This window comes from Lampris incognitus, chromosome 15, assembly GCF_029633865.1.
Source record: "Lampris incognitus isolate fLamInc1 chromosome 15, fLamInc1.hap2, whole genome shotgun sequence".
Lineage (NCBI taxonomy): Eukaryota > Metazoa > Chordata > Actinopteri > Lampriformes > Lampridae > Lampris > Lampris incognitus.
The window spans coordinates 42,611,552-42,635,938 of NC_079225.1; the positions used below are offsets into that span (position 1 = coordinate 42,611,552).

A 24,387-nucleotide genomic window follows, 5' to 3' on the forward strand; every position below is an offset into this window, starting at 1 on the left:
AAGACCAGAAGGCCTACCTTGTAACAGCTGCACAAGTTAAATAGTTTTGCTCACCTTCAGTTCTTCGTGGTAGTCTCGCAACGTTTAGCTTTGATTCGTGCTTCTGGCCAGAGCTGACACGTGGTTGGTAGCCTACTTTCTTTCGCGCTTCAGCCAGCCAGGGGCGGTGTACCGCTCTAGAGCAGTGTTTCTCAACCGGGGGTCCGCGGACCCCTAGTGGTCCGTGGTGTAATTGCAAGGGGTCCGTGAAAATAAAATATCTTTAAAAAAAAGATCCTATGACATTTATAGAAATAGGATTATTTTACTCAAATGTGACTGAGACCTTTATCTACCTTACCTATAAAGGGTAACGGGACTTTTTTCTCTAATTACATCTGTTTCACAAATGTAATTTATTGTATTTTAATAAGAGATCTCGCTCCCGTTTGCATTGTTAGAAGTTACTGCATAAAAATTCTGTTGTTACATATATCTGAAAGTTACTGAATACATATTCTGTTTTGTTACATATATCTGAAAGTTACTGAATACATATTCTGTTTTGTTACATATATCTGAAAGTTACTGAATACATATTCTGTTTTGTTACATATATCTGAAAGTTACTGAATACATATTCTGTTTTGTTACATATATCTGAAAGTTACTGCATAAGAATTCTGTTTTGTTAACTATATCTAAGTTACAACTGACAGCTCTTATTTTTGCCCCAAAGAGTGAATAAATGCTATAATGCAATTTAAAATGCAGTTTCTACTGTTTCTATCAAATTGCAACCCCCCTCCCCCAAGATCAGGTGGAGGGGTCCTCAGGGTAGATCAAAGATGCGCCGGGGGTCCAGGACCCCAAAAAGGTTGAGAATCACTGCTCTGGAGGGTCCGCCACAGCCGGGACGCGAACCCGTGTCTCCCACACCGCGGGTGACAACGCTAACCGGTCGACTAAAGGGTCCCACACGTTAGCCAAGGGCTAACGTGTCTACTCGTCCATGCACGCTACAGTTCGGAGGGGGGGGGCACAGGGGGTCCAAGCTCAGTGTTACAGGGGCACTGGGCCCTGTTGGCCCCTCCCCAAAACCGCCCATGCACGGCAACGATCAGTCTCATTCATTTTGTGACACTGTGCGTCCCGTAGAATTTTTTCCCCCCCAAGACAACGGACACTCTTCCGCATTCCGAATTGGCCAGCTCGACTATTTCCGGGTAGCGCCGGAAGCGATGCAGACAACTGACAACAACAGCGAAGCAATGGCGTTTTTTCACTCGGTCTCTTCAAGACATACCCAATCTCACGGTTAACGACTTTAGTCGCGTTATCCAAGAGGAGAAGGGCTTCAAGCCTTACGTGTCAAGCCGCATCCCCAATTACGAAGGTAAGATCCGGACGTGTAATGTTAGCGCCTAGCATGTTTTTGTACTAGCCAGTGCTAGCGTAGTGATAAGTTACTGCTGACGTTGTGTTTCTGTGTCAGTCACTGTTACAAATCTCCTGACGTCATTGCCAAGCCCGGTTTCAAGCAAGGATTCAGCAGGAGAACTATCCATTAGGGCTGAGTGCTATAGCTCTATGAGGAAAAGCCAGAAGCCTCCCAGTCTGAGCATAAGGGAGCGGTATCCTGCAGGTTCAGTACAGACTCGTACATGAGGACACGCTTGGAAACCACAGCTGTAGGCGACGTCAGGATCCACTGTCAGGAACCCATTTACAGCCCTTAATTCAAATGCAAACAAAATTGGGACTGGACTGGAAGCTGCTGTCGTGCGATTGACAGGTGTAGTAATACAAGAACTACCACCAAACAGCAACTAAATCAGGGTTTCTAAGGTTTTCTGATGGTGCAAGGGGTTTGTGCACATCACTCAGGGTTGTAAACATTGGAGTAAAACAGACTCTTGTTTTCTATTACCGCTGGTTGAGAGAAACTAGAAGCTCTTCAGTTCTGTGAATCACAGGTTGGGCCTTCGAGCAGCCCGATTTACTAAACTGCCATCGTCACGTGTTGTAAAGTCAAGGGTGTGAAGCCGGCACGGCAAGGGGATTTTCAACCAGAGTCTGTGTGTGTGTGTGTTGAGGGGGGGGGGGGCTGTTGCTCTTCAGCTTAATACTTAGGAAAATTCATCCCTGCTCTCTCTCCCACATACACACACACACACACACACACACACAAATGATCCTGCATCATTTTAAGCTGCTACCCCCCCCACACCCCCCACCCACCCACCCACAGGGAGGTGAACAGGACCCTGCCTCCAATCCCTAAACAGCTCAAATAAAAATTGAAGGATTATTTTTACAAATCTGCTGCCTGTGTACCATGTGCTTCTATATAAACACACACACACCCACACACACACACACACACACACACACCCCTGCAGCATTATGTAAGTAGATTAAAGCATCAGTCTGTGGAGTCGCTCAGTGTAAAGTCATCCAACGCTGGACCACACAGAGTAATAATAATAATAATAATAATAATAATACTGAAATGTTACAATGGTGGAAAGTAATAAATATCCTTGAGTTTTTTTTGGAATACCTTTACTTGAGTGCCCATTGACTGCTGGGATAGGCTCCAGCATCCCCGCGACCCTGAAAGCAGGATAAGCGGTTCAGATAATGGATGGGTGGGTGGATGGATGGGTGGATGTTTAAATTTCTAGAGAAAAAACATAAACTTTCCCTTTCAGAGCGACCGTGAGATGCATTTTTGTTTGTTTGTTTGTTTGTTTGTTTTTTGGAATTCATCACAAGGGCAGTCAGCTCTCTCTCTCTCTCTCTCTCTCTCTCTCTCTCTCTCTCTCTCTCTCTCTCTCTCTCTCTCCCCCCCCCCCCCCCGCTGACCCGTACTCCCCTGCCCTTGCAGCTCAGCAGGCCAAGTCATGACGTTATTGTTCTAACAATTATGGGTTCAATCCCCCCAGCGGAAGCGTCAGCTTTCAGGAAAACCAATGACTCCTGCTGGGAGGAAAAACAAGGGTCAGCAAAACACAATGACTTCATGACCCAGTTGGAAAACAAACGTCTGAGGGAAATGTGTTTCCACCTACCCCTTCACGTCTCAGCGGTGGGGGGGGGGGGGATGGGGGGGTGGAGACTTGGTGCAGTCACTCCTGCCAAGTGGACGATGTACAAGGCCAGCCTCTGGTATGTCGAGGGCCAGCGTCCAAAATAAATACTGAAAAGGCCTCCGAGCTCGAATTGTGGAGGCAGCTGATGGTGTAGTGGTGGATGTCGTCGGTCTGTCTGTGGACACGGAGGGTTGGTGGTTCGACGTCTTCAGCAACTGGGTGAAAAACCAACATCTCATACAGGCGAATCAGTGGGTCGGGGTCACGAGACAGGAAGACACAGCTGGCTGGAATTCCTTTGACGGTGTGTCACCTCTGTATTCATGGACAGGTGTGTAATGCCAACGGTCGCCACTTGGTGGCGGTGCGTAAACAAGACAGCCTCCATTTGAGAACTGCTGAGTTCCTATAGAGCAGTGGTTCTCAGCCTTTTTGGGGTCCTGGACCCCCTGCGTATTTTTGATCTACCCTGAGGACCCCTCCACCTGATCTTGGGGGAGGGGGGTTGCAATTTGATAGAAACAGTAGAAACTGCATTTTAAATTGCATTATAGCATTTATTCACTCTTTGGGGCAAAAATAAGAGCTTTCAGTTGTAACTTAGATATATGTAACAAAACAGAATTCTTATGCAGTAACTTTCAGATATATCTAACAAAACAGAATCTAACAAAACAGAATATGTATTCAGTAACTTTCAGATATATGTAACAAAACAGAATATGTATTCAGTAACTTTCAGATATATGTAATAAAACAGAATATGTATGCAGTAACTTTCAGATATATGTAACAAAACAGAATATGTATTCAGTAACTTTCAGATATATGTAACAACAGAATTCTTATGCACTAACTTTTAACAATGCAAACGGGAGCGAGATCTCTTATTAAAATACAATAAATGACACTTGTGAAACAGATGTAATTAGAGAAAAAAGTCCTGTTACCCTTTATAGTTTAGGTAGATAAAGGTCTCAGTCACATTTGAGTAAAATAATCCTGTTTCTATAAATGTCATAGGATCTTTTTTTTTAAAGATATTTTATTTTCACGGACCCCTTGCAATGACACCACGGACCACTAGGGGTCCGCGGACCCCCGGTTGAGAACCACTGCTATAGAAGCCTCTATGAACTTGGCAGGTTTTTTGACAGTGTGGCCCCTCTGTGAGGACTACCACCGTCTTTACCCAGCTCATCAAATGACACAACTACGCCCACTTGTACACGCGTTATCTGTGACAACGTTACAAGTGACATGCAAATAATTGCGAACCTCGATTCTGATATAAATATTGATGTTAAGGAAGTAGCCTTTTTTTTGTGGGACCCCCCCCCCTTTTCTCCCCAATTATACCTGGCCAATTACCCCACCCTTCCGAGCCGTCCCCGGTCGCTCCAGGGCCGCAGACTCAATGTCATTAGTTATTCTAGCTGCAGCATTGTGAACCATCTGGAGACTTTTAGCACTAGCACGTGGCAGACCTGAAGACAGGACATGACAGTCAGTGTGGATGAAACCCATTAGAGTCTCTGTATCAGCCGTGGGCAGGAAATGACCGAATTGTAGCTGTTACGTAAGTGAAAAAAGGCGGTCTTGGTGGTAACGTGCTTATCAAAGGACAGGCTGGGATCAAATGCAACGCCAAGATTTCTGGCTGCCACACTTTGTGAAATCACAAGAGTTGTCGATTTTTGTCGTAACTGGATCCAATTGGGTGTCTGTGTGTCTAGCAGGGGGAAGGGGAAAACCCCAAAGGCACGACATGGCCTCTTCAGCTGAAAATGGATCTCCTCGCTTGGCCTCTGTGGAGATCATGAAATATTCCTGTTGGCGGATGAAACTGACAAAACACCTTTGCACTCCACAATTTCCAGTTTGATCAGTATTTATGGTTTATTGACTAGCTTAGTTTGTACAGATTTTGGGGATGTGGAGCGTTTGAAGAAATGACATCACAGGAAGCAAAAATGCCAGCGTAGGCACTGGCGGGCCATTTCTATTGCAGAGTTCACCGGGGGGTTGAATAGATACCCAAACTTCAGCCCTTCAAAAATAATCAAAACTCTGAAATGCAAGTAACAGGAGCTGTTTTTATCTGTTAATACGTCTTATCTGTTATCTCATTGGTTGAATGTTGGATTTACTTTCTTTTATTTCTCTTTACACGGCGGCGTACGGTGCAGCCTGTGGAGTGTTTCTCCTGCAGAGAAGTGATCAGAAGAGATGTGATCAAGAGAGATGTGATCAGCAGAGACGTGATCAACAGAGACGTGATCAACAGAGACGTGATCAGCAGAGATGTGATCAGCAGAAGTGTGATCAACAGAGACGTGATCAGCAGAGATGTGATCAGCAGAGACGTGATCAACAGAGACGTGATCAACAGAGATGTGATCAGCAGAGACGTGATCAGCAGAGACGTGATCAACAGAGATGTGATCAGCAGAGACGTGATCAACAGAGACGTGATCAACAGAGACGTGATCAACAGAGATGTGATAGAGACGTGATCAACAGAGATGTGATCAGCAGAGACGTGATCAGCAGAGACGTGATCAACAGAGACGTGATCAGCAGAGACGTGATCAACAGAGACGTGATCAACAGGTGTGATCAACAGAGATGTGATCAACAGAGACGTGATCAGCAGAGACGTGATCAACAGAGACGTGATCAACAGGTGTGATCAACAGAGACGTGATCAACAGAGACGTGATCAACAGAGACGTGATCAGCAGAGACGTGATCAGCAGAGACGTGATCAACAGAGATGTCATCAACAGAGACGTGATCAACAGAGACGTGATCAACAGAGACGTGATCAACAGGTGTGATCAACAGAGATGTGATCAACAGAGACGTGATCAGCAGAGACGTGATCAACAGAGACGTGATCAGCAGAGACGTGATCAGCAGAGATGTGATCAGCAGAGATGTGATCAACAGAGATGTGATCAGCAGAGACGTGATCAACAGAGATGTGATCAACAGAGATGTGATCAGCAGAGACGTGATCAACAGAGATGTGATCAACAGAGATGTGATCAACAGGTGTGATCAAGAGAGACGTGATCAACAGAGACGTGATCAACAGAGACTTGATCAACAGAGACGTGATCAACAGAGACGTGATCAACAGAGACGTGATCAACAGAGACGTGATCAGCAGAGACGTGATCAGCAGAGACGTGATCAACAGAGATGTGATCAACAGAGACGTGATCAACAGAGACGTGATCAGCAGAGACGTGATCAACAGAGACGTGATCAGCAGAGATGTGATCAACAGAGACGTGATCAACAGAGATGTGATCAGCAGAGACGTGATCAACAGAGACGTGATCAACAGAGACGTGATCAACAGAGACGTGATCAGAAGAGACGTGATCAGAAGAGACGTGATCAACAGAGATGTGATCAACAGAGATGTGATCAGCAGAGACGTGATCAACAGAGACGTGATCAACAGGTGTGATCAGCAGAGACGTGATCAGCAGAGACGTGATCAACAGAGACGTGATCAACAGAGACGTGATCAGCAGAGACGTGATCAACAGAGACGTGATCAACAGAGACGTGATCAGCAGAGACGTGATCAGCAGAGACGTGATCAACAGAGACGTGATCAACAGAGACGTGATCAGCAGAGATGTGATCAACAGAGATGTGATCAACAGAGACGTGATCACAAGAGACGTGATCAGCAGAGACGTGATCAACAGAGACGTGATCAACAGAGACGTGATCAGCAGAGACGTGATCAACAGAGACGTGATCAACAGAGATGTGATCAGCAGAGACGTGATCAGCAGAGACGTGATCAACAGAGACGTGATCAACAGAGACGTGATCAGCAGAGATGTGATCAACAGAGACGTGATCAGCAGAGACGTGATCAACAGAGACGTGATCAGCAGAGACGTGATCAGCAGAGACGTGATCAACAGAGACGTGATCAACAGAGACGTGATCAGCAGAGACGTGATCAGCAGAGACGTGATCAACAGAGACGTGATCAACAGAGACGTGATCAGCAGAGACGTGATCAACAGAGACGTGATCAACAGAGACGTGATCAGCAGAGACGTGATCAGCAGAGACGTGATCAGCAGAGACGTGATCAACAGAGACGTGATCAGCAGAGACGTGATCAACAGAGACGTGATCAACAGAGACGTGATCAGCAGAGACGTGATCAACAGAGACGTGATCAACAGAGACGTGATCAGCAGAGACGTGATCAACAGAGATGTGATCAACAGAGACGTGATCAGCAGAGACGTGATCAACAGAGATGTGATCAATTTCCATCCCAGACGATTTCTCCACGGGGGACAATAGAAGGCTCACGTGAGTGAATCCTTAGTAAATTATTCAAATTAATCAACCAACTACCCGGTCAATAAGTCAATCAGTCAACCAACAACGTGAACAAAAAAACCAATCGTTCCAACGTAATAAATATCAATAAGAAGATCAATAAAAACAGGCACCGTTAAAAACATAGAATCATTTATTTAAGGACACATGCTCCATCCTCTTAGACCACCGATACTGTAACAGTAGGAGAACTATGATTATACATCGGTGTGTGTGTGTGTGTGTGTGTGTGTGTCTGTGTGTGTGTGTGTGTGTGTGTGTGTGTGATAATCGTCTCCTTCATAGGTTTCCCTAGTACACAATACAAAACCAGTCACTGTCGCATAGAAAACCTGGAGTGGATTCCTCAATGTTCACTTCTGAAAACCTGGCTGGGATTTCCTTTATGACCTAAGCCATTGATGGTGTTGTAGGTTTATGTGTAGTGGTGCTGTGTGCGTGTTTGTGTGTGTGTTTATGTGTGTGTGTGTGTGTGTGTGTTAGGCGTTTGTAAGGTAGCCAGCTCCTAAGATTTTGGCATATCAATGCTACCAGGTTGTTGCAGTTAGGAACGCTCCTCAGTCCAGTCCAGTTTGCTTCTGATCCAGTCTGGTTGCTCCGTTCAGTCAGAGCATGGCACTGGGGGGTGGGGGGTGGGGGGATACTGGGCCAGTTGGGGGTTTGACTCTCGCTGGGTGTGTGATTTTACTTTGTCTGACGATGAAAGTCTTTCAGAAGGTCAACTGTTCCATTATTTGGGGGTGTTTTTTTTTTTGTTTTGTTTTTTTTGCATCGACAAGACGGGGCTTGATGTAAAGGAAGGTGTCCAGAAACACAAGATAAGGAGGTATACAGTCCAGAGCACAACACAGTCTTAAATACAGCTTGTTGTTTAACAGATTTCACAACATATTTGGGAAGAACAACGTGGCCCATTGATATCAGAGAAGCCGTCGGTCTCCCTTACTACAAAAAAAACAAGTTTACTTCAGTGCACTCTAAGCATACCTGCTTTATACTGAAAATGACTGTTTCGCTTTGGTGTGCTTGCTCAAGTTAAACTCGACAATAGTGTACTTAAAATTAACTTGTACTTTTGGAGTTGTCAAACACTTTTTTGAGTACACATTTAGTGCGAGTCAACTGAAAGTATGCATTTCAGTCCCAGCAGTACTGGGATACTTTGCTAGCTTCAAGTACACTTAGAAGTATATACTTCCTTAGTATATACTTATAAGTATATACTAAAGAAGTATGTACTTCTATAAACTTAAAAGTGGCTCAGTTTAGTCCCCCAAGAGTGGCATAATACTTACATTTTTCGTTCCCCAAAGTTAGCATACCACCCATCCATTATCCGAACCGCTTATCCTGCTCTCAGGGTCACGGGGATGCTGGAGCCTATCCCAGCAGTCACTGGGTGGCAGGCGGGGAGACACCCTGGACAGGCCGCCAGTCCATCACAGGGCTCACACACACACCCAAACATTCACACCAAGGGACAATGTAGTACGGCCTATTCACCTGACCTACAGGTCTTTGGGCTGCAGGAGGAAACCGGAGCCCCCTGGAGGAAACCCACACAGACACGGGGACAACATGCAACCTCCACACAGAGGACGACCCGGGACGACCCCCCAAGGTTAGACTCCCTTGCGGCTCGAACCCAGGACCTTCTTGCTGTGAGGCGACTGCGCTAACCACTGCGCCACCGTGCCGCCCAGTTAGCATACCTTTCAGACTTACGTATACCTTAAAGATATGCTTAAAGTAAAGCCGTTTTTCAAAAGGGCCAATTTCAGCACGACAACAGGAACCTCGCGTTTGTCTTTGGGTTTACACGGTGGCGATAGACGGATGTTTTCTACAACATATGCAACAAAACAAAAACCCCCACACGGGGTCAAAAATCAGTTCAAGTGTTTCTTGTCAATATGTCTGAATGATTGATTCAACATTTTCACGGTGAATCTTTTACCACTGCTGCTAAGCTTAAAGCTACTGCCCAGCGCACCGGTGCCTGAAGAACAGAACAACAATCTGTTTTTCACAGCTAAGATGAAGCCAAGGAACCCAAACACAAGCACTTTGGAAACAAATCAAAGGCCTTCGATATGAAAAACAGCAAGTAGAATTTGTTCTTTTTCTTTTTTTTTTTTGTAAACAAATGCATCTTTAAATCATGGTGTACAATCACTGAATCAATTTAATGATCAAATTTAACGAAATGATAAAAAAAAAAAGATTGAAACATCAAACTCAACATCCCAGTGATGAAAGCCGTTGGAAAAAATAGCAGAGACCTTTTCACCAAAAACACTCACAAACTCTCAATTTCAGAAGAAGCAAAGAGGTCACAAGTTCAAAATGACAAAAAAGAAAGAGAAGAAACCGCCATCAAACTGCTGCATGGCTTTGACAGCCGCGTGTTGTGGGTTGCCAGATCTGCCCGAGTACGAAACAGCATTTTCCTCCTGATGTTGTTCCATGACGTGTTGTGGATGATACGGTCATGTGTGTATATATATATGTGTGTGTGTGTGTGTGTGTGTGTGTGTGTGTGTGTGTGTGTGTGTGTGGTAGTTTACGATGCTGTGCCTCTGCTGGCCAGCGATAGGTAGTTTTATCACAGCTGCTGGGGGAAAAAATAAACCCACGCGACTACAAATCTGGTGTTTTTGTGTCTTTTTCTTACCTAAATCTAAAGTTTTCTCTCAATCACCCGCTGAGATAAACTCGGGACCATCGCAACCCTTTTAACTTGTCAAGATCCCATTATGGAATTACAAAAATACATGGGCGTTGGTGAGAAAATAACTTCTCTATTCTTCATCCACGGAAAAGTTGGAAAAAATTTTTTTTTTTAACTTTTCCTCATGCTTGGTTTTTAGTTACAGCACCATTAACATCGTTTCTGTTCTGATGAACCACAAATACTTGTACAGTTGTGTGTGAGCGGGGCCTGTGGCGCGACACGGAGACGTGTGTGTTGGCAAACCGCAGGCCTTTACAGTAAAACCACAGGCGAACATCAGTTAATCTCCGTTTCATATTCGGCTGGTTGGTTTGTGTGACGGTCGTCTGCTCGACAAGCATCAGAGACGTCTTCTGCTTTTTTTCTCAAAGCACCTTTAAGAATGGCCACGACGGCTCGGGCTTTATCTACACAGGGGAATACACACACACACATATATATATATAATATATATATATCATTTTTTTAAATCACCAATTCTATTGACTATACGGTTTTCCTGGTATGTGTGTTATCTGTGTTTCTCAGCACGTACGCCATTAAAGCGAGTTCCTGTATGTTTATTATAACGTGCTTAAAGATAAACCAGTCTGTCTGTTGATTTGTATTTACCAAGTACATTTACCAAATAAGTTTAACTGGGGTTAGAAATGGTATTTTTCTGTGTAAATAAAGCCGTTGAACTTTTCCCCCAAATCATCCGATCATCTGGAAGACTGTGATTTTTTTTTTTCTAATAAGCTTTTTGCCAAATTGGCATGTGCATAGCTTATTGTTGAACCAAAACACTAAAACAGAAATCGTACTGTAGAATACAGTCTTCCATTGGCAACGGCAGAATACACTTCTCAGTGAGGGGCAAGAGGGAAAGAAACATTCAGTGGAAAGCGGTTAACACAATCAGATGAAAATACTCAGAAACAATCTTGACAGATATGTTGACATCCTCCAAATCGGTGAGACAAATGATTGGACCAATGCACAACAACCCCCTTTATACAATGAAATGGAAGGGGGTTTTTCCCCCCCAAAAGTGTTGGAGACTGACATCCGTCCTCCATGTAAGTTAACAAACATCACACGTCTACAAAGGAAACCTTCACACCAAAGGCAACACAAGTCTGTTGTGATTTTTTTTCTCTCTCTTTTAAAGCAGACTTCAGTCGATCCAAATAAGGTGGCATGTAAATGTGACTGATTTAGAGTCTACAGCTTTTAATGTCTTGAAAATCCTTTCCTCAGTGACTAAAACATAAAAAAAATATATAGACATGTTATGTAATGAATAAAACATTGCTCCCGTAAAGAGACGTACAGCAGACTTATCTGTATGAAGGCTTCTGATAAAACTCTACATTCTGAGGATGTGACAAGGATATACACTGACAAGTCTGCTTTCTAATGCGTGTTTGTATTGTATATATTTTTGCATTTTGATTATTTTAACCATTGGGTCTGCCTGTTGTAAGATTACTCACTTTTATGCTTTGTTTTGTAAAACCCATGAATGATACTTTGTTTTTAAATCTTACTTCTTTTTTTTTTTTACTTGAGAATTCAAGCTTCTTTGATCTTTTAAAGGCCTCAATGGGAGTGTCTGCAAGATCGCATTCAAATGAAATCTGATTTCAGGACAATCCCCATGATACATCACACATAGGGACTCAGGTAGGCCACTGGGTACCAAAGCTTTACAGAAAACAGGAGACAAGTCATGAAGCTCTCCTCTAAGATTTGGTTTCCCTGACTGATTTTTCTCCTTTTCACAGATCAGTGATCATTTGTTCAATGATCATCTGGAAACAACCAAGTTATAATGAAGAGGAAAATCTAAAGAACTAAAGGGAATTGGTTCTATAAGCTAGTGGTACAGCCCTCAAACCTTTTCAGCTTGCTACTCCCAAAAACAAAGCGATGCCTTCATTACAAGGCTTGACCCCTTGTTGAATCGGGACCGTTCTTGTCCAGCCAGCTCCTTGAAAGTCCCATAATATCTATTTACTTTTATACATCCAGAGATTCAATTACCAGCATTCTTAACGGTTCCTCAGTGCGGGAAACCTGCAGCTGAACATTTGGGTGATTTCTGCCATCCCTACCAAATCACGCACTAGCTTTAGCTATTAGCGTTGCTGTATGTCCCATCTATTGCTGCATCACTACTAGAGCTACAGATTGCATTCAGCTGGTAAAATATTAGCCATTGTGCATTCCTGCAAGTTCCTGTGGTTTTTAGCAAGGCAAATGCATGGTTCAGCTACAGCAGGGTTAGTTTAAATTGAAATGAGAGGGCTTTCCAAGCAATACGGTGTAAACATTATAAAAGACAGCTTTGCTGATATGGACTTTAACAGATTAAATAAAGCTCACGTGAGGGGACTTATATAGTGTCGATATGTAAGTATAGGTCCAGGATTTGCACAAAACTTGTTAGGTTTTGTCTTGAGGTAAACAAAAAAAATTATATCTAAGCCTGTCTCTCCAGTTATGAGGACAGGAAGAGGGTGAATAGGGTCACAGGGTTTTTTTTGCCTCTGACCCTTGACCTCTACTATTAGTTGCCTGTGATGCTGGTGATATCAGTCCACCATTCAAAGTAGTTTTGCATTTCATCAACAGCTAGCTACTTCCAATATGTGAAATGTCTCGGATATGCTGAGGTACGTCTCTCCTCCACGACATCTGATACGGGCTGGTTAGCAAGAGGCGCTGTTCAGGACGACTTCAAGACATTTTAATGAGCAGCCTACAGTATGGCTATTTTTAACCTGTCTTGCAAGATGATGAAGTTTTCTTTACGTTTTGTCAATAACAGGCCACCACCCTTGGGTTTTTAAGGGTTTGTCGCCGTTGTTCTGTTGAAAACAAAGGATGACTCTTTCCTCGTTAGAAAGATGGAGCCTAATTCTGAACAGGAGCCAGCACCATGTGCCCTGATGGTACATGATAATAATGTCAGATTCAAAGAGATGGAGTTTCTCATTGATCCAGGGAACTGGAGAGAAAGAAAGGGGGGATGATCTGAACCCTGAGTAAAGGAGAGAGCAAGAGCGAGAGAGAATGAGAGAGACAGCGAGATAGAGAGTGTGAGAGAGTGAGCGAGAGGAGTTTGCTGCAGTGCCAGCTGTAATGATCTTTCCAATGTTACTTCTGTCTGTTTTATTCCTTCTCATCATCTGCGGAAAATAATTTCTCTCTTTCCTCTCTCCTTCGCTTGTTCCCGCCTTCTCCACTCCTTCGCTCCTCTCTTGCCATATTCTTCTCTCTCCACTCCTTCCCTCCTCAACCTGACCTCCTCCCTCTTGTCTCTCTCTCTCTTGCGCTCTGTCCTTATTTCCCCAGGATGCTGTACTGAACACCCACCTTGCATTTAAACCAGCCGTCTCAGATCGACGGAGCACCAACAGGGAATCTAAATCAGCGTCATTCTATTCAAACCTCTTTTTGAGTGGACGGTCATTATAAACATACAAACATCATTATGAATCTTTCCATCTCTTCCTCATTACTCTATGCAGTCTTGGCAAAAGTCCTTGGTCGCATATCTGTCATGCATCTATCCAACTAGATACCAGAATATGACCTCCTTTGTAAAGTCTAAGGCCCCGGTCACACTAGAAATCGACAGAGCAAAATTTATTTGCATGTCCTCGCGGTACCGAAAGCTTGGTGACCAAAAACACCAAGCTACTGAAACATAGTCATACCATCTACTCCTGCTTCACCACTGACTGCAAAACCATGCCACATATCTTTTCTCTAGCGATTCAAATCCTAGCAGAGAACATCTGTATAAAGTTGGAGTATGTGATGCTACCAAAATATTGGCTTCCTCAATTTTGGACTCTAGCGACCGCCCTGTCAGCGCTTGGCGCAGCCAAAGCAGCTTTGCTATTGGTCGACGGCCCGAATTTACATTTCACAACGAATCAAAGTTGAACTCTGTGAAGGCGTCGTGCAAATTTACGCAATCTGAAGCAAATCCACTGAGCACGACGATTCAGTTCAAATAAATTGATTTTGCTCTGCAATATTGCTATCACTTAGCATTTATAAAAAGGGCTATAAGATTTAGAATTCGATTTTTCCAAACAATTCCTCGATGGGACATGAAGCCAATACGGGATGGAAAGCGGGACTTGTGTGGCCGCAACATTTTTTATCTGCTGCCTCCCTTAAAAATCTAGATGTTTGGTAAAAAAGTTAAGGAAAAACCTGTACATTTGTGTTAAAATGGGGGAGCTGTTGAGGATTGTAGCTGGCCTCATGCTGAACCCTGGCTCCCTCAAGGCCTCTGCGATGACAGCCTTGTTGAAAGACCGTCAGTAAAACTCGAGTAACATCACAAGCTCTTCCTGCCTGACCAAACAAAGTCACTTTCTGTGCCGTACTGGCGTGCTGATGTTTTGCATCAGCAGACAAAATAACCTTATAGAAAACCAAATCTAGCGCTTTACATGAATATGTGTTTGTTTGTTCTGTCGGGACAAGCGGAAGAGGCAACACTAGTGGTTATAGTCTTGATATTGCTCACCCGACATGGCGGCGTGTGCCTGGTAATCGTCGTGAACCACTCTCCAAATGTTTTCAGTTACAAGAGAATTCAAAATAGTCCTTCCCACTTTTTTCTTTTTTTACTAGCTCTTATTTCCCTCATTTAGCCGTTCTTGTACTCCATACTGTCGAGACACCATGGTTCTGTACACTCCTCACCGATGATGGACTGAAACGTCCAAGGAGAATTCAGACTCCTTCCACCGTTGCAGTCTTTGAAAGTCGCCCCGGATAAGATTGTCAGCTGAATGCCTAAAAAGGTATGAAGGTAAAAAATTCGAGGATATGCTCTCGGTGGCATGGGTGAGGACAAGGCCTCTGATTGGAGGATTCACCACAACCGAAAAAGGAAAACAATGTCTATTACGAAACTGCAGAAACAACAACGACAGCCACTTCCTGTCTCCGTCCCAGCTACCCAAATTTCCAGAATGTTCCAACGTTAGCAACGGTCCGTGAACTAAATGTTTGTTTCCAGGGACTCAAAATGATGTACATGTCCGGTCAAATTCCTCTGGTTGCAGGGATTCCTCTGATTGGAGGATGCTGGAGCTCAGGGTGGGGAAACTCCTGTTTTTGGATCAGGTTAACAGGAAAGCACTGGAGAATAACCCAGAAGATGCCATGGCGATGGATCAGATGCGGATCTGGTAGCCGTCATTGAGGGTGCTGAGTTCTGGAGGTTTCCTATCCACCGACGCCGGCCTAACAGACAGACAGACAGACACAAACAGAGCAAGAGTGAACTAGGTCAAATCACACCTGGAAAGTAGAGTTGTAGTCAGGTAGACTGAAGTGGAAGTCCTGTATCTGTTCTGCAGCTCATCCACACCACAGAGTGTAACGGTACCATATCAGGTACAAAACACAACATGTGTGTGACACTAAACCCTGATGTCTCTCTTCCATCTTGTTACCAGATCAGTCAGTGTTACTTGTAGACGCTAAAAAGACGTGTTTTTTGTGTTGTTTTTTGTTGTTGTTTATTTTGCCAAATAATTCCTCATTGAGGGATGACACAGACTCATCATTGAAGACGGACTTTTACAAAACCCACATCTGTATTGTTGCACATATTCAGTCATGCATGCTGCATGGAGACACACGGACTCCTATAGTAGTGTAACCGGTTATTTTCTTGCCCGGTGCGGGATTCGATACGGGGTGTACTGCACCACAAGGCGACATCACTAACCGCTCGGCTAAAGGGCCAGACCCGTTAGCTAGGGGCTAACGTGTCTTAGTAGTAGTTTACAGTATATTCTCTCTCTCCGTCTCTCTCTCTCTCTCGTACTCCCTTAATCACAATATGATGCCACTGACAGCCATTTTTTTGTAAAAGGAACAAAAAATAAACAAGCCGTTTTGCTCTTTTACATATGAAATAATCCCAGAGAGAGAGAACAACAACAGGCTGTCAGGCTGCAGCGACCTGTGTCACTTTGGACGGCAATATGTTGTTGTGTTTCCTGCCTTGCTGGGTTCATAACACAGCGGCTGTTTAACTGCCCCATTCGAGTGGTTTAAAGTGGTAGTAGACTGTCACTGTGTGGCTGTGTTGTTGTGTTGCGTTGTGTTGTGTTGAGTTGTGTTGTGTTAAGTTGTGTTGTGTTGAGGGTGTTGTGTTGTGTTGAGTTGTGTTATGTTGTGTTGAGTGTGTTGTGTTGTGTTGGGTTAAGTTGTGTTGGGTTAAGTTGTGTTGGGTTAAGTTGTGTTATGTTGTGTTGTGTTGAGTCGTATTGTGTTGAGTTGTGTTGGGTTAAGTTGTGTTGTGTTGAGTGTGTTGTGGTGTGTTAAGTTGTGTTGTGTTGTGTTATGTTGTGTTGAGTGTGTTGTGTTGGGTTAAGTTGTGTTGGGTTAAGTTGTGTTGTGTCGAGTGTGTTGTGTTGTGTTGGGTTAAGTTGTGTTGGGTTAAGTTGTGTTATGTTGTGTTGTGTGGAGTGTGTTGTGTTGTGTAGTTCAGACCGCTTTTCAGATCGTTTCTGCAGATTTATGTGCGGCTAGATATTCTTGGTGACGAGTGAGACGAGCTGCTGTGAGCTCTGAGGGGACACTGGGGGTTTTTTACGGCAACAACCGATACGATCCGGATGGCAACATGCCAACACGTTGAGAATCAATAGAGCTTTTATTTCCCGCGCTAAACGGCCCCCGGATCACTCCCAGTAAACAAAAACGTGTGTTGATCAGGGAGTGTGAGCTGGAAACGAGAGAACACGAGAGACAACGAGGGAGCTAGACCAGTAAAAGGAGACACCAGTGCGGACAAACCAGCAGAGAGACTTATGGTGGTGTAAACTACTAATAAGACACGTTAGCCCCTAGCTAACGGGTCTGACCCTTTAGCCGAGCGGTTAGTGGCGTCCCCTTGTGGTGCAGTACACCCCGTATCGAATCCCGCACCGGGCAAGAAAGTAACCTGTTACATTGGTGGCAGCGGTGGGACCCGGAAGTGCGCAGATCCTCAGAAGTCTCTTCGGAGCGCGGGAAGAACAAAGCGCGAGGTCGCGCTTCCGGGGAGGGTGACGACTGTAAACTACTAATAATACCCGTTAGCCCCCTAGCTAACGAGTCTGACCCTTTAGCCGAGCGGTTAGTGGCGTCGCCTTGAGGGGCAGCACACCTCGTATCGAATCCCGCACCGGGCAAGAAGGTAACCGGTTACATTGGTGTGATCACACCATACGCGAAGCGAATTTTCGCCTCGCTTTATGCGCGCGAATTTTGGTCGCGCGATCTTTTTTTTTTTATTCGCGTTAGTCGCGTGAGTTTGACCGCAGGACCGAGTACGCGAACCCGCGAGTTCTCTTCGGGAAAACTTGACATCAAAGGAGACTGGCTTCACGCTCACGGGTCAGGGTCAGCTCACCGCACCAGGCAGACCGGACTCGAGAGAGCGTCAACCTGCTACCTGCACTATTATCCTGGACTGGGGGGCACAAAGAGTGAGTATCTTCAGTGTATTTCCAATAGTATTTCCAATAGTTTTGTCTAGCTCTGCTGTGGTTTTCATTCAACCAGTTAACGTTAGCGAACGTAACGTTAGCTAGCTAGCTAACTAGCTATCTTCTACCCGGTAACGTTGCTAGCTAGTTGCTGACGTTGCTGGCTAGTTGTTTGAATGCTGCTAGGCAAGCTAACTATCGGTAGCGTCCGGTAACGTTACCGGTAGCTAGCTAGTTATGTTTGTCCAACCTTAGCTCTGGCCATGCAATATTTTCATTCAAATAACTAACTAGCTAGCAAACGTTAGCTACCGGTAGCTACTATTAGCTAACAATGCTAACGTCGGGACTACTGGACCAGTGGTTAGCTAGCCTAACGTTAGCTAGCTACCTATCACTCCCGCACTTTTGCCCACCTCTCTAATACAGAGATCCCCCACTTACCAAATCCCACTTTAACCCCTGGTGAACACAACATTAGAGACGCAGTGACGGCTGGTGGGGGATATTGGGTGGGTGGGCTGAGACGCCAAGTTGCAGCAACAACACGACTTATCTTGTTATAACAAGTGTTCTACAACAGCACTGTGGAGAGGTACCCACAAGTATGGCCTGATGCAAAAAAAAAACCCTGTATCTGTCTTTCTCTTTCTCTTTCTCACAGACACATGCACACTTCTTAATGTTGTCAAGATAAATGTTTCAGATCCACAATTCGTTGTTGGGTCCGAGTCGTGTCTCCTCCAAAAAGCTAGCATGGGAAACGGAAAAGTGAATTGTTAGCTACACTTGCCGTCAGCTGGTCCTTTGGTTGAAACCGAGTAACACAAACTAATGATTTTGTCGTTTTGTTATTTCCACATTGTTTGGACAGTACGTCCGCTGTCACTGGACAGAAGTCAGCGGCCTGAGGGCTGAATGAATTTAGCCCCAATGATCAGCAAATCAAGGGGGCGTGTCACGACGCCTGTCACTCACTCACTACGAAGATGAATGGAAGCTGATGCTGCTGTGTTTGGGCTATAAAAATAAGCCCGTTTAGATATATCCTGTGTTTTTGTTGTGACTATCTGGTGCTGTTGCTGCTCTAGGTTCCACCAAAATGTACAACAATCTGTTCTAAGGTTTTTTTTAACAATAATTTTCTCAGCTTTACTGTAAATAGATAGGGAGCCCATTTGTTTAAATACTTGGGGTCAACTGTCCAAAGTAATGGGGAGTGCAGAAGAGAGTGCAGGCAGGGTGGAGTGGGTGGAGAAGAGTGTCAGGAGTGATTTGCGACAGAAGGGTACCAGCAAGAGTTAAAGGGAAGGTTTACAAGATGGTTGTGAGACCAGCTATGTTATATGGTTTGGAGACAGTGGCACTGATGAAAAGACAGGAGGCAGAGCTGGAGGTGGCAGAGTTGAAGATGATAAGATTTTCATTGGGAGTGATGAAGAAGGACAGGATTAGGAACGAGTATATTAGAGGGACAGCTCAGGTTGGACAGTTTGGAGACAAAACAAGAGAGACAAGACTGAGATGGCTTGGACATGTGTGAGGAGAGATGCTGAGAATATTGGGAGAAGGATGCTGAATATGGAGCTGCCAGGGAAGAGGAGAAGAGGAAGGCCAAAGAGGAGGTTTATGGATGTGGTGAGGGAGGACATGCAGGTGGCTGGTGTGACAGAGGAAGATGCAGAGGACAGGAAGAGATGGAGACGGATGATCCACTGTGGTGACCCCTAACGAGAGCAGCCGAAGGTAGTAGTAGAAGATGGGGAGCCCGTCCCTGGATAGATGGATGGTACATACTGGGTAGAGACGAGCTGAATCCGCGAATTACAGGACTCGTTGGTGTCAAAGTTGGGGGTTTTTTTAGGGGGGGGGACTTTTCCCCCATTTTCTCCCCAATTGTACCCGGCCAATTACCCCATTCTTCCAAGCCGTCCCGGTCACTGCTCCACCCCGATGCCGATCCAAAGAGGGCTGCAGACTACCACATGCCTCCTCCGGTACACTTGGAGTCGCCAGCCGCTTCTTTTCACCTGACAGTGAGGAGTTTCACCAGGGGGACGTAGTGAGCAGGAGGATCAAGCTATTCCCCTCAGTCCCCCCCTCCCGAACAGGCACTCAGACCGACCAGAGGAGGCGCTAGTGCAGCGACCAGGACACACACCAACATCCGGCTTCCCACCCGCAGACACGGCCAATTGTGTCTGTAGGGACGCCCGACCAAACCGGAGGTAACGCGGGGATTCAAACCAGCGATTTGAACCCGCAATCCCCGATCACTACGCTACCCGGATGTCCCTGGCGTCAATGTATTTTGTTGCTGTCATTTTGTTGTTTTTGTTACTGTTGTTGTTCCGTGTGGCTGGCCTGCATGTAACAAATGTAAAAATTTATTCATTCATTCATCCGCACGTCCATTTACTCCATCATCTAATCGTCCATTCATTAACTTCACCATTGTATACGTATGGAAAATGTGGAGTCTGTAGTTTGTGTAGCCGTGTGTGTTTGTTGTGCGGGAGGAAACCGGAGCTACTGGAGGAAAACCACACAACCACGGGGAGGACACGCAAACGCCACACAGTTTTAAATTTCATCGACTCATAAACAACCCGATGCTGCGCGGGCCCAGCCGAGAGCTGCTTCAAATTTCAAGCAACGTCATACTGGGTTACTGTATAGTCTGGACTCACACTCACACGCACACACACTAACACAGAGGATGGCAAGTGTATTTATCTGTGCCGTCAGCTGTGTGGTGGGATGTAACACAACCTGGGTCGGACCAACAGCTGCAGACTGACTGCACTCAAGAGTCACACACAACATAGGAATGCGCCTGCCTACGCACGCACACACACACACACACACACACACACACACACACACACACACACACACACACACACACACACACACACACACACACACAGAGGATCAGAACTAGTAAGATTCCCAGCACTGTTGTTTGACTTGGCTCTGAGATGTGCGATGACGAACTGTTGCAGACTCATCTATCTAATTAGTAGGTACTTATGTCAGTGGAGTGGTCACTAAATGTGTGTGTGTGTGTGTGTGTGTGTGTGTGTGTGTGTGTGTGTGTGTGTGTGTGTGTGTGTGTGTGTTTTCTGCATGCTTGTGTGAGTCAAAGTGCGATCACAAAAGAACCTCGGAGCATAAGTGAGACCGACTGTGTTGCTCGGTAAAATGTTTATCTTTGGCATTTAAAGGAAATGTGTGGTTAACCAAGCCCCAGAATACAATGCTCTTATCACCGCCACACAACTCTTCATGCAAGCTAAAGCAAGGACCTCATGCACTTTTTAAATTATATTTCCCACAGTGCTCGCCATCCACTACAAAGTCAGAGAAGGAATGCTGATCTTCTCCGTCTGGATTCCTGTTCTCAGGTATTCCTGCCATCAGAAACAGTAAAACTAGCTCCAACATTAGTAAAACTAACTCCAACACCAGTAAAATTAACTCCAACACTAGTAAAACTAGCTCCAACACTAGTAAAACTAACCCCAAAACTAGTAAAACTAACTCCCAACACCTGTAAAACTAGCTCCAACACTGGTAAAACTAACCCCAACACTAGTAAAACTAACCCCAACACTTGTAAAACTAACCCCAACACTGGTAAAACTAACTCCAACACTGGTAAAGCTAACTCCAACACTGGTAAAACTAACTCCAACACTAGTAAAACTAACTCCAACACTGGTAAAGCTAACCCCAACACTAGTAAAACTAACTCCAACACTGGTAAAACTAACTCCAACACTGGTAAAACTAACCCCAACACTGGTAAAACTAACTCCAACACTGGTAAAACTAACTCCAACACTAGTAAAACTAACTCCAACACTGGTAAAGCTAACCCCAACACTAGTAAAACTAACTCCAACACTAGTAAAACTAACCCCAACACTAGTAAAACTAACTCCAACACTGGTAAAACTAACTCCAACACTGGTAAAACCCCAACACCAGTAAAACTAACTCCAACACCAGTAAAACTAACTCCAACACCTGTAAAACTAACCCAAACACTAGTAAAACTAACTCCAACACTTGTAAAACTAACTCCAACACACTAGTAAAACTAACCCCAACACTTGTAAAACTAACCCCAACACTTGTAAAACTAACTCCAACACTTGTAAAACTAACTCCAACACTAGTAAAACTAACCCCAACACTTGTAAAACTAACTCCAACACTGGTAAAACTAACTCCAACACTGGTAAAACTAACTCCAACACTGGTAAAACTAACTCCAACACTAGTAAAACTACCTCCAACACTTGTAAAACTAACTCCAACACTTGCAAAACTAACTCCAACACTGGTAAAAATAACTCCAACAATGGTAAAACCCCAACACCAGTAAAACTAACTCCAACACCTGTAAAACTAACCCAAACACTAGTAAAACTAACTCCAACACTTGTAAAACTAACTCCAACACTTGTAAAACTAACCCCAACACTGGTAAAACTAACTCCAACACTGGTAAAACTAACTCCAACACCTGTAAAACTAACCCAAACACTAGTAAAACTAACCCAAACACTAGTAAAACTAACTCCAACACCTGTAAAACTAACTCCAACACTTGTAAAACTAACTCCAACACACTAGTAAAACTAACTCCAACACTTGTAAAACTAACTCTAACACTAGTAAAACTAACTCCAACACGTCTGTGAATTTTCTCATTCATCCAGGTCATGGTTATCCAAAGGAGTTGAATCAAGTGCAACTGGACTTGGTATATATCCCTCAAGACTTTTCGCCTCTCATCCAAGAGGCTTCCTCAGTTCGTGCCTTTCTGACTAGACCAAGCTAGTCTGACTGGCTGGTGATGAGACTCAGAATTTATCCTCTTTGGAGTCATTGTCAGAGCTATAGATGTCCATGGCTCTTTGTGTTCCAATGTTTACCAATGCCCGTCGCTAACAGAACCATAGATATGAGTGGCTCTTTTGTGTACCGATGTTTGGCCGCACCCGTTGTTATCGGAGCTAACTCCAACACTTGTAAAACTAGCTTTAACACTAGTAAAACTAGCTCCAACACCACAGTCAATGTTCATTTGATAAAAAAAATTTTTCTCTCTCCTATTGTACTTGGCCAGTTACCCCACTCTTCCGAGCCGTGCCGGTCTCTGCTCCACCCCCTCTGCCGATCCGGGGAGGGCTGCAGACTATGACATGCCTCTTCCGATACAAGTGGAGTCACCAGACGCTTCTTTTCACCTGACAGTGAAGAGTTTCGCCAGGGGGATGTAGCACATGGGAGGATCACACTATTCCCCCCAGCCCCCGTGTCGAGCAGGTGCCCCGACTGACCAGAGGAGGCACTAGTGCAGCGACCAGGACACACACCCACATCCGGCTTCCCACCCGCAGACACGGCCAATTGTCTCTGTAGGGACGCCTGACCAAGCCGGAGGTAACACGGGGATTCAAACCGGCGATCCCCATGTTGGTAAGCAACGGAATAGACCGCCACGCCACCTGGACGCACCATTTGAAATAATTTACTCATCTATCTGCTTGGTTTTTATTTACATTCTTCCAGGAAGTGACGTCATGGGGGCAACAGGTTTAACAGGAACATAAACAACTGGAAGCGCTCTAACTGAGAGGTTTTAACAGCTTGTGTTTGAGTGACATACAGAACAGTGGCTTTCTAGCGGATCATACGTATGCTGAATTTATCACTGGATCCTGGTGGTCCAAGTCACAGGGGTGGGCAATCTTATCCAGAAAGGGCTGGTGTGGGTGAAGGTTTTTGTTCCAACCAAGCAGAACCTGATCCCAGTAATCAACCAGAAGAGTCTTTGCTGAGGAACTTGATTAGGAGACACAGGTGTGTTAACTGCTTGGTTAAGAGACACAGGTGTGTAACTGCTTGGTTGGAACAAAAACCTGCACCCACACCACATGATTAATATCCAGATCTACATGATTAATATCCAGGTCTACATGATTAATATCCTGGTCTACATGATTAATATGCAGGTCTACATGATTAATATGCAGATCTACATGATTAATATCCAGATCTACGTGATTAATATCCTGGTCTACGTGATTAATATGCAGGTCTACGTGATTAATATCCAGGTCTACATGATTAATATCCTGGTCTACATGATTAATATGCAGGTCTACATGATTAATATGCAGATCTACATGATTAATATCCAGATCTACATGACTAATATCCAGATCTACATGACTAATATCCAGATCTACGTGATTAATATCCAGATCTACGTGATTAATATGCAGGTCTACATGATTAATATCCAGGTCTACATGATTAATATCCAGATCTACATGATTAATATCCAGATCTACGTGATTAATATCCTGGTCTACATGATTAATATCCAGATCTACATGATTAATATCCAGGTCTACATGATTAATATCCAGGTCTACATGATTAATATCCACACCTGATCTGGGACATGAGACGAAGACCACACCTGATGTGGGACATGAGATGGAAGACCACACCTGATGTGGGACATGAGATGAAGACCACACCTGATGTGGGACATGAGACGAAGACCACACCTGATGTGGGACATGAGACGAAGACCACACCTGATGTGGGACATGAGACGAAGACCACACCTGATGTGGGACATGAGACGAAGACCACACCTGATGTGGGA

General features: G+C 44.6%; 1 protein-coding gene across 2 annotated transcripts in view; it reads right to left on the bottom strand.

The window, feature by feature from the left end:
* Positions 1-15,316: 15,316 nt before the first annotated feature.
* vash2 (vasohibin 2) overlaps positions 15,317-24,387 on the bottom strand; it is a 79,711-nt gene continuing 70,640 nt past the window's right edge. For both annotated transcript variants that reach the window (XM_056294525.1, XM_056294526.1), the window contains exon 9: positions 15,317-15,453. In XM_056294525.1, coding sequence (XP_056150500.1) covers positions 15,384-15,453 — 70 coding nt within the window. In that variant the 3' untranslated portion in view covers positions 15,317-15,383. The remainder of the gene's footprint in view (positions 15,454-24,387) is intronic.